Source organism: Pinus tabuliformis, chromosome 9 (assembly GCF_031772625.1).
Source record: "Pinus tabuliformis cultivar Carrire ecotype Pingquan chromosome 9, CPIR1, whole genome shotgun sequence".
NCBI lineage: Eukaryota > Viridiplantae > Streptophyta > Pinopsida > Pinales > Pinaceae > Pinus > Pinus tabuliformis.
In genome coordinates, this window is record NC_142307.1 from 808,844,128 (window position 1) to 808,856,339 (window position 12,212).

A 12,212-nucleotide genomic window follows, 5' to 3' on the forward strand; every position below is an offset into this window, starting at 1 on the left:
AAACGCTCATATCATTGGAGATAAAAAAAATAGGAAAATGAAAGATGCAGAAATCGATTTCGGAAATCGGAAGACAATTACATGGGTCTGAGTGTATTGACTTGACTTTGATTGAGGCCAAGAGGACCATTGGCCTAAAATTTGACTTGAATGGGGCAGAGGGGTGAAGAACTTACGAAGAAGTTTCTTCATAATAAAAAAATCACAGTATTCAAAAAATTTAATGGGGCAGAGGGGTGAAGAACCTACGAAAAAGTTTCTTCATAATAAAAAAATCACAGTATTCAAAAAATTTAATGGGTGGGTGAAGAACCTACGAAGAAGTTTCTTCATAATAAAAAAATCAATCACAGTATTCAAAAAATTTAAGGTCCTCCCAAACGCTTTCTTTCCGTCTGCTTCGTACTCGCCATCTCTTTTACTTTTCATCTCTTTGCACTTCTAGATACAAAGCCGTGTTTAACCGGCCCTGCGGCTGAGTCATAAATCCATCGCACAGTGAATAGAGGTTATGCCACACGCTTTATGGTACGTAACTTTGACGGGACTTTCATTTGCTTAATAAAGCATGCACAGTTTCACCCACATCCTGTAACCAACTTCATAAGCACCCTTTCATCAGGCTGGGAACTCTGCATTTGCTTTGTAGTCCAATACGATGGACTGCGTGAAATCAATGGAGAATGTGCTGGCCATGAAGGGCGGAGATGGAGAGACCAGCTATGCTCGCGTTTCTTTATCTGCACAGGTTTATATTACACATTGTAATATTTGGAGTTGGATCCTGTTGCCAGCAATAAATTTTGTTGACGTTATTTTATTGTTTTGAGATGTACGCAGTTGAAAATGATACAAGTGATAAAACCTATTCTGGAGCGTGAAATTTCCCAGCATCTCAGACTTGATACAATGAAAGGAGAAAATGGTGTATTTCGCATTGCAGATTTTGGGTGTGCAACGGGAATTAACACTCTTCTAGTCGCGGACACCATCGTTCGAGCCGTCCAAACAACGTGTACTTCTCATTCTGTGAAGCTGCCAGAATTTCAGGTTTACTTCGCTGATCTTCCTTCCAACGATTTTAACTCGCTCCTTCGCTCGTTGCCTCCACATGATCAATCAGCAGAGCATGCCCACAAAACAGATGAAGCTGAGCGTGGTTTTACTGAGCCTCCGTCAACGAGATCTTACTCCGCAGCAGCGGTCTGCGGATCGTTTTACAAGAGACTTTTCCCACTGAAAAGCCTCCATTTCTGTCACTCTTCTAGCAGCCTTCACTGGCTTTCGCAGGTAAATGATCTTGCTCCCTCGCCCCTTTCCACGCGGAAAGCACATAAATGTCTTTTAAATTAAATCTTGAATGACTATGTAAAGTTTAAGACAGTATTTATATCTAATGTCAGGAGAATTTATAGAATTTTGAATGGTAAACCAATAATAAATTGGTGTCAATGTCTGAGCGTGCAGATTTCTACATTTAGTCTTTCGAATATGACGTGGGTAGAATTGGTTCTTTGGAATATGATATGGGTATAATTTTTTTTCCTGTGTCTAACATCATTTAGGGCATAGTTACCGAATTCGCTCGAATCGGGCAAAAAAATACGATAATTCGTGGATTCGGTACGAATACCGTATTATTCGTCCAAATTCGATTAGTTTATCAGGTTTAATTGATAAAGGTTACATAGTTTACCCAGACGGACAATTGTTCATTCAATAAGAACTATCAGCAGGTTGAGATCATGGATGCTCATTCAATAAGAACTATCAGCAGGTTGACATCATGGATATCAGCAGGTTGAGATCATGGATGCTCATTCAATAAGAACTATCAGCAGGTTGACATCATGGATGCTCATTCAATAAGAACTATCAGCAGGTTGACATCATCGATGCACCGAGGAGCTGTCTGAGATACTGCATGGCTTTCACCTCAGATCCGGGATTTCCTGGAGAAATGCTTTTGGAGAGATGCTTTCGGAGAGATTCAGAAAAGAGGTGGACCAGTGCAGTGCTTTCTCCCATTCTGTAGGGGAAGCCCAATAGGGGAATGCACTGGGGAGGTGAATAGGTCAGTTAGGCAATGCTCAAGAACTCCCAGGGACAGAGTGATGGCACTGGCCACAGCTTGTAAAGTTGAAGATGTTGCTAACATGTCTGATTGGATCACAAGCCCACATGATTAGTGGATTGTTGTGAAATCTTCCAGAAGTAAATCTCCAACTTCATATAAACCTTTGATTTTAAACTTCATATAAACCTTTGCTAAAATCAGACATGAGTAATGTCTTCTCCAACTTCATATAAACCTTTGCTAAAAATCAGACATTAGTAATGTCTCCTCCATCCAAGAGCTTTCATTCAACAAAAGTGTAGTGCCAGCTTTGAAGTTGTCAATTGCACAGAATTGCAGCTTAGAGGTGAACTAGATCAATGCTCACAGGTTGTGGTCAGTGCAGCACAATCTCAACATCAAACAATCTTCCAGCACTTCTGCCAAGACTCTGCATCATTACTTGTTTTTCGAAGGTTGTGGCATCTGATTTAATTTATAAAGGTTGGGACTTGTATGGCATCCAAGCATAAGGAAAGAACATTAAAAGCATATTGAAATGGGAAATTTACAAGTTTAAAAATCAATTAGTGCTGGGAAAATTTAGAAATCATAGTAAAATGTGAAATTTTACCAATTTACTACTTAAGAGTCCAGAAAATAGATACAGAAAGAATTTGTTATACTGTGAAGAAAAAGAGTGATAAATTTGGTAGGTTATTATATATTTGTTAAATGTATTTATATTTATTATTATGAATATTTTAGATAAATAATTGTTTGAATTACGAATATATTTTAAAGGTAAGTTTTGAAAGATATAGAAGTTGTGTGATTTTTAATTTAAAATAAATTCAGAAAAGAATGAATAAAAATATTGTTTTTATAAAAAAAGAAATTAAGATATCTATTGTCGATTTTTTTTCAAATTAAATATTTTTGATTCAAATTTTTAACGTATCGAATCGAAATCGAATCTGAATCCGAATGCGAATGCGAAGTTGGTAACTATGATTTAGGGTAGACATTCCTCTCATCATCAAGATTTTGCTTTATATAAGTGGATTTATAAATGTAATTGTTTCTTATAAATGGATGGTTATTTTATGATTCTTTTCTATTTTTTCAATATTTTATGCATCTATTCGACACTCTACCATCATCAAAAATCCTAAAACAAACAAATAATCAATATTATTTTTCTTCGAGATTTTCATTTCTAACTTGTCATAGATTTACAAATTTAGATGGTTGCTTATAAACCTGTTGTTGCTTCATATAAACCGATAGCCATTTCATCGTTCTTTTACATTTCTTCAGTATCTTATGCGAGATGCATAATAACTGAATTAAAATGACATTTGCAGGTTCCGAATAGCGTTGTAGATAGAAATTCTCCAGCTTGGAATGGAGAAGCAATTTATATATCCAGAGATGAAGTGGGTGCTGCTTATCTCTCCCAATTTCGCAAAGATTTTTGTGCATTTCTAGCAGCACGAGCAGAGGAGATGGTACCTGGCGGATGCATGTTCATATGTCTAGCAGGTCGTAGTTCCGCGGACATAAAAGAGCAAAGCGCAATAGGACACATTTCTCATCACATGCAAGCTGCGTTTGAAGAGCTTATCAAACAGGTAATATATACTTCTTCTTATGTTGAATCCAGTGCAACTCTCTGTGTCGATATCAATATATTAATATGGATTTATGAGGTGCAGGGAAAGATTGAGAATGAGAAAATGGAGTCGTTCAACCTTCCGGTGTTCTCCCCAAATGTGGAGGAGTTGGAGAGCATAGTGAAGATGGAGAATTCGTTTGAGATTGTGGAGGGAGTAAAGTTGTTTGGTGGGTTGCCTTTGCATCCAATTTCAGAGGTGAGAAAATGCGATGAGAAGATGTTCGGGAGGATGGTAACCAACATGTACAGGGCAGCGTTCGAGAATGTTGTGAGGACTCATTTGGCTTCCGATGTTTTAACCGATGAATTCTTCCTGACGATTGAAGAGATGGCAGCTGCCAAATGCCAGGATTACGTGCACAATCGAAATGATCAAGTTGGAGCCTTTCTCCTTCGGAAATGAGATCAACCATTTTCTGTCCATGTGGGATTTTAGAATCCATTGTACCACGGACTGGATTCTTCTTTTAGGATTGTCTGTGGTGTCGCTATCGCTTCGTTTTACATTCCTGTAATTAATTGCATCGGTGATGCCTGACAGTTTTACTCGTTTCAATTACCATCTAATAAATATGCGTCGGTGATGCGTTTCACTCGTTTATATGCATTGGTGATGCCTGACAGTTCCGCTCGTTTTAATTACTATCTAAATAACTCAATAAAATATCTCTTCAATATCTAATTGGATCTAAAACATTTCCTGGTTAACACGCTAATACCATTTAACACATTTTAGGCCACAAATTCAACTTCATGGTAGATTTTTGGCGAGTTTGGTTAAAAAAAAAAAAAAAAAATCACAAATAGATTTAGTACTTTCAAAAATTACAATTAAACACCTAAAATCATAAATTTTTCAGAAAATATTTTAAAAAATCAAGAAATTACCCAACAAAAAAAAAAAATTAATTAGAAAAGGTTTTGAGATATATTTTATGGCAAAGTATTTGTTTGAGTGGTACTATAATTCCCATCAAAGAATTTCATAAACATAAATTGGGATAACTCATTTTGAATTCCCTACACTAACAATTTTTTTTGGAACTAGTGAGGTATGTGCTATCCATGAAAGATTACATAGTAAATATAAAATTAAAATTTTTAATAAATTTTTGCTAATCCTAATTTTATTTTATTATATTTTTACTAAAATTTCCATTATTTTCGGAACCAATTTATAAATTCTTTAAACTATGCTATTTGTTTGTTCGTAAAATTGTTTTCAAAATGAAAAAAGCGTAATTATATTATATAAGGTATATAATGAACAGATAGTACATCATGAGAGCTTTAGGACGCTGGAGCAATCTATACCAAAATTATCTAGATAAGATGGAAAACATAATCCCAGCGAAGGAGATAAGATGTCCATCAAGATAGTCAGCGATTTCAGCTATCAATTAGCTCGCAGATAAAAGATTTAGCATAGCTCATGAAGGAGAATAAGGAAAATAAGATCCTCTGAGTTATATCAGCACTGTTCATAATTTTCGTTTCATACTTCGACCATTGCATAAACAGAAAATATTCAGTAGGGAGGAGAGAAGCAAAATGAACAAAATAACAGTGCATACCTGGATTCAACAAAATTGAAATTAAGTGCCAGGGATGGAAAATTCCTGGATGGAGAATATTTCCTCATCAAATATTACCTTTAGTAGGGAGGAAAGAAGCAAAATGAACAAAATAACAGTGCATACGTGGATTCAACAAAATTGAAATTAAGTGTCAGGGATGGAAAATTCTTGGATGGAGAATATTTCCTCGGAAGATATTACCTTCATGTTTCAGATACCTGTTTGTGATTAACACATTTGTTCATTCTTAAAATTGTAAAGAGTAGTATGCTGTATTGAAACTTGTAAACTACAAACTCGTTAATACCCTATTGGGTAGTACACTGTATTGAAAATTGTAAACGAGAGAAATAGTATTTTTTATGAGTATTTTTCTCGTTAATTTTAATTAATGTACATTGTATTGAAAATTGTAAACGAGAGAAATAGTATTTTTTATGAGTATTTTTCTAGTTAATTTCAATTAAAATACGACGGAGATTTTTAAAACTTTGAGTTTAAATTGTTTAATTTGTATAATTCAATTGTGTCAAGGGTTTTCAAGGGTGTTGAATCTATTTATGCATTCAAAAATATAAGTGAAACACTAAAGAATCTTGAAATTATATTGTCGGATTTTGGAACACTAAAAAATCTTGAAATTATATTGTCGGATTTTGGTGAATTCTAATGGAAAATGCTATTTCATCTATAAGTTAGTGGTATATAAATTTTTATCATCTAATATATTTTGTTATCTTTTTAACAAATATAACATTATTATATATATATATATATATATATATATATATATATATATATATATATATATATATATATATATATATATAATTTTTGAGAGAAAGGAATCTTTTGTCTTGATAATCAAGAAGAACATAGTTTTGTTTGGGGTTTAGGTCATACATTCAACAATATTGGTTAAGCATGTGCCTTATATTAAGGTTTGAAGCAAATTGTGAATGAGAGAATTGAGGTGATTGTTTTTGGTGATTTCTTGAATATAATTCACCATTTATATTACAGATTTTCCCCCTCATAAACAAAGTTAAGTTAAGATTTATAAGTTGTATCAGTGTATTCCCAAGAAGAAATGTCTCCATGTTTTCAGATCAACAACTTCAAAGCTGAAAACATGGCTAATTTGGGGTAAAAAAATCACAGTAAATGAATAATTCTTCATGGTGGTTAAATAGGAGAACAAATAATTTCTTATAGTGGTTAATCATGTGACTTAGAAATCAAAGCAAATGAATAACTCTTCATGATTTAATGTAACATTTTGACTCTCTTTGTAAATTGTGTGTTTTGTTGGTGGATATTAGGAAATGTACAAAGCGAAATATTGTAGATATTGAAGCATTTTATTCAAAATCTTGAGGGTTAGATTCTATAAATAGTAAGATTCTATATATGGTAGCCCATACATTCTCCATTCCAACTAAGTCCATGGTTTCAACTTGATTATGTAAATTGTGTATTTAAATTGTGTTTAAATCAATATTTTGTAATATAATAGTTATTCTTAATTCTTAGTAAGAGATAAAAATTAATGCTCAAATCATTAAAAATAATAATAAATAATATTTTTAAAATAAAAATAAATAAATAAAATAATATTAAAAAAACAACTATTTATTTTAATTAATTTTTTAAAAATTATAAATATTATCTATATTCAAGCTTCTCTGACTCTGACTTTGATTTTTGAAGAGTTTGTATTATAAAGAGTTTGACTTTGATTTTTTTTTTTAATAAATTAATTTAAATATTATTTCTCTCTTTAATATAGTGGTTACTTATTAATATAAATATTATTTTTCAAAAATTAGTAATATTTGGTTTTAATAAATTAATTTAAATATTATTTTTCAAAAACTAGCCATTTAATATAGCCGTTACCTATTAATATTTTTAATAAATTAATAAAATAATATCATTTTTTTTTCAAAAACTGGCCATTTAATATATTAGTTACATAATAATATTTATTTTTAATATATTAATAAATTAATATCACAATCTAAATATTATTGTTCAAATATAGCCGTTATTTGAAATTGTGTCTCTACATTGCTCTCTATTTAAACCTTTGCCATGGTCTGCCTCTTCATCTGGTCCTCATGATGAACCACACTTGTTGGTTCCAAACTCGTCAGCCAAAAATTGTTCTTATGTGATTTCTATCGAAAGACTTTGCTTAATAAATTATAAATAATACTTAAAATAATATTTAAAAAAATTAATGGATAGTCATTATATATATATATATATATATATATATATATATATATATATATATATATATATATATATATATATATATATATATATATATATATATATATATATATATATAACCAATTAAAGATGAAATGAAAAAATTGATAGAATTAGACCATGCGCGTAACAAAAGGGCCTTGAACCTTATAATCTTCGGTTTGAAAGAGGAGGTAGATGAGGATACTTTAGCCATAGCCTAGACAAAATTACATAATAGATTACAAATCGAAACAACGTGTCTCACAGAAGCAACAAGGTTGGGGAAATTAATTGAGAATAAAGGAAGGATGATTCGAATAAAGGTGAGCTCTACTAACCATAAGTATGACATACTTAGTAAAACCTCAAGTCTAAAAGGAACAAGAATATTTATAAATGAATATCTCATTCTAGAAGATCAAGAAGAATTAAGAAAGGAGGTTCAAAAGGTAAAAGAAGCTAGGAAGGAAGGAAAATGGGCAATAATAAAAAATAGAAAAGCCGTTATTCGAGATAGAAACCAAAAATATATGAATTCAACATGCTCCAGATTCTTTCATGGAATTGTCGGGGTTTTCCATGGAATAAAGGCCCCAAGCTAAGTTGGATCTCGAATGATGTTGATATTATATTTCTTGTTGAAACTTGGGAGCACGAAGAATCTAAGGTCCCTAACATAGATGGCTTTGCACTATGGTCTACCTAGAACAAGTGATCCTCTCGTAGAGGCATTGGGGGTATATCTTGTTACATTAAGAAGAACATCTCCCCCTATGCTAGGATTTATAAAAACGACCCTTACTACCAATATAGTTGGATAGAGATTACTGACATTAATGATAAAAAGACCTACATAGAAATATGTTATTCCCCCCCATCAATTTTAACTTCTATAAGAAAAATAATGTAGATAAAAATAATCCTTACAATGGTTTAGAGAATGATATTTCTAGCCTAAGGAATGAAGGTAATATCCTTTTAATGGGTGATTTTAATGCTTGAACTTCAAGCAACCAAGCTATTCTTCTCAGCAATCATTCCAACCCTAATCTTCTTTGGTAAGACAAAGACCTTACTCTGGCTAGCTGGTACAAAAGGAGCTCTGAAGACCTTGGGGAGAATTTGTTTAGATCGGAGCTAGTCAAGCTCTCTAGTGCTCAGGATCTCATAATTTGCAATGGTCTAAAGAAGTGGCCCAATTCTAGCCAGATGACCTGATCCATGGGCTTGGTAGCAACGTCGTAGACTATGTTATTCCCGATCTCCTGTTATACAACGAAATAATAAATTTTGACATATTAAACGACCACGAGCTTGACTCTTATCATAGGCCTTTACTTATAACTCTCAATTTTGTCATGCATAGAGATCCCATAGAAGATAATCCTTATAGCCAAAAGAACTTAATATTTGATAGAAAGAAAAACGATCTCTTTCTAAATGAATTAAAAAGGAATTTGTTTCCTTTATCTAGTATAGACAACATAGAAGACCTCTATCATAATTTTATTACAACCCTCTCATATTATATTAACAAGTTCTCAATTGAAATTTCAAGTAATAAAAGAAATAGAAAAACCAACCCATGGTATGACAATGATTGTAAAAGTGTGAGGAGAGCAATTAAGGAAGCTGTTGATGATTCTCTTAAAATTTGCAAGATAAAAATATACAAAGCCTTAACTAAAAAGAAAAAAAGGCAGTATATTCGTAAAAGACAAGAGAATCTCTTACACCTCTCTAAGGTAGCTCCTAAGAAATTCTAGAGGTAGAATCTAACTAGGAAAACTAAAGATAATAATAAAATTGCTTTACACTACTAGAATTCCTATCTTAAAAAGCTTTATGAATATCCAAATGTCATGGATAAATTTGAAACCCTGCTCACAAAAAAAGAAGTTTTCTCATTAGAAGACATTGATTTTGGGGTTAAACGCCTCACAAATGGGAAAGCTAAGGATATTGAAGGTTACCAGGCAGAAATCTTAAAAATTGGAGGTCCTGTCCTCATCCCTCACATCCACAAACTTTTCAATCAAGCAGTCAAGCAAGGGTTCCCTAAACCATGGACTCAAAGCCTCATTATCCCTATTTTTAGAAGTGGGGATACAAATAACCCCTCTAATTATCGAATAATTATGATTAGCCCTCTCTTAGCCAAGTTATATGTTATTATTTTGGAAAAGAAGTTGAGCATATGGTTTGAAAGTGAAGGTAAGCGGGTTAAAGGCCAAGTGGGTTTTAGAAGGCAACACTCAACAACGGACCAACTTGTTATGCTTAGGATCATTGTGGAGGAATGCCGCAATGATAAATTCAATCTCTTTTGTTTTTTTGTCAATTTTAGAAAGGCTTTCGATATGGTTCCTAGAAACAACCTATGGAATAGATTAGAAGAGCTAAAGGTTCCTTTTGAGCTGGGAGCTGCCGCTATAAGGTTATATGAGAATGTAATTACCAAGTTAAAGAGAAATGAGTGGTGGTCGGAAGATATTAAGTGTAATATCGGAGTTAAACAAGGTTGCCCCCTCTCCCCTACCCTATTTGGCATTTACATCGGCAAGCTAGAAGGTTTTTTAGAGGAAGCAGGCTGTGTTGGCATGATCTTAGCTTGGATAGACATCATCCTTCTTCTCTATGCTGATGATATTGTTCTTCTCGCAAGGTGCCCATCTGATCTTGATAAGAAACTTAGAATTCTTAAGGATTTTTGCTCTACCATGGGTATGATTGTTAACACTGAAAAAAAAGAAGTTATGATTATCAAATCTAAGAAGGACACTTACGCTAATTTTATGTATAACAATAGTAACTTGGAGGAAGTGTCTTCTTACAAGTACCTAGGAATTGATATTCATCACAAGCTCAACTGGAACTATAGCATTGAGAAAAGGATTAATGGGGTGTGGAAAGCTTATTTTGGTCTTGAAAATAATTGTAAAATGGAAAACCTCGTAATGTGGGCTAGAAAGAAGTTTCTCTTTGAAACTTTAGTCACTCCTGTTATCTTATATGGATGTGAGGTTTGGGGTTGCAACATCTCTAGAGAATCATGGAGAAAGATTGAGCAAATCCATAAGTGTTTTATAACGTATAACCTCAAAATTAAAAGCAATACACCCTATCATATTCTCCTTATAGAAGTGGGTATTTTCCCTATCAAGAGCCTAGCTATGACTAGGCTTTTGCTATACAAGCATGAGCTCAATAACATAGGAGACCAAAGACTTCCTATGCTAGCTTTAAATTCCAACCAAAACCACCTAAGGCTAAAACAGGGTTGGTATAAAGACACCAGGGCCTGGTTAAAACATTGGGAGATCGACGAGAATGTTGCATTGCAAAACATGAATAACATTAAAAAAATTGTTACTTCTAAGTTCAAAGAAAAAATGTGGTGTGAGAAAGATTTAGCAGCTAAAAGAAAATTAAGATATTATAAGGAGGTCATCAACCCCACCATATAATATCAAAAGTATCTCTCTGTTTTAACAAGCTCAAAGAAGAAAATTAATATAGCCAAGATTAGAACGAACTCTCATGAGCTCCATAGTGAAACGGGTTGTTTGGCAGTTCCTAAAACACCATGGATGGAAAAGATCTACCATCTCTGTGAGAATATGAATATCAAGGATGAAAATCACTTCCTCTTAGAGAGTCCCACGTACAACCACATTAGATCTCAGTTTCATAATATTTGTTGCAGTACTAACCTTCCTAGCCTTTTACGTTGTCAAAATTATAGTGAGCTCCGGAGGTTTCTCTCCAAGATTTTTGAGCATAGGAATAAAATCTTAAATCAAACTAAATAATTCGTTTCTTTAGGTCCGATAGACCAAAGTTTGGTCTCATTGGACATTAGCCATCATCATCATCATCATCATCATACACACACACAGATATATATATATATATATATATATATATATATATATATATATATATATAAACACTTAATATTATACATAATATTTAGCATTAAATTTTTTATAATTTGTAGTTGTAAAACAATATAGATTATATTAGTAATCTAGGTAGAAAGATTAAATCTTTCAATATGGATAATTTTTTTGAGTGTTTGAGATTGAAATATTTTATTAATGATTCACATGCTCCACATTAAAATGTTAATACATGCTCTCTCACATTAAAAAATAGAAAATATATATCCATAGGATATTATCTCTCTTTACCATGAATTAGAAAACACCTATTAATAGAAATAAGAATGTTCTTAATCTTTGTATTGATGTTAAAATTTTTACTCCAACATGCATCTTGAAATATTTTATTTATAACCAACATTAAACTTTTTTTGGTTATTAATATTTTTACAATGTTATATATCAACTCCATATTAAAATGAAATAAATTTACACATGTCCCTAGCAATAGAAAGTGAATATATATATATATATATATATATATATATATATATATATATATATATATATATAATTTGAAATCACATTTCCTCAAAATATCTTCATACAACAATATGTATCATTGTTTAGTAATCTTCGGCAAAATCACATAATCAATCTTTTATCGACGCGTTTCGAACCAACCAGTGTGGTTCATCGTCAGGACAAGTTGAAGAACTAATCTGGCTTAGCTTGATTAAATAGAGTGTGCAGAGACT

The 12,212-nt window shown here is 32.4% G+C and overlaps 1 protein-coding gene across 1 annotated transcript; it reads left to right on the forward strand.

Annotated features, from left to right (window-relative positions):
* The first annotated feature begins 622 nt into the window (after nucleotides 1-622).
* On the forward strand, nucleotides 623-4,230 carry LOC149151250 (indole-3-acetate O-methyltransferase 1-like). The gene is made up of 4 exons (XM_089445048.1): nucleotides 623-748; nucleotides 841-1,290; nucleotides 3,424-3,690; nucleotides 3,775-4,230. The coding sequence occupies exons 1-4, from the start codon at nucleotides 659-661 to the stop codon at nucleotides 4,135-4,137; spliced, it is 1,170 nt and encodes a 389-aa protein (XP_089301174.1). The 5' UTR covers nucleotides 623-658; the 3' UTR covers nucleotides 4,138-4,230.
* The last annotated feature ends 7,982 nt before the right edge of the window (nucleotides 4,231-12,212 follow it).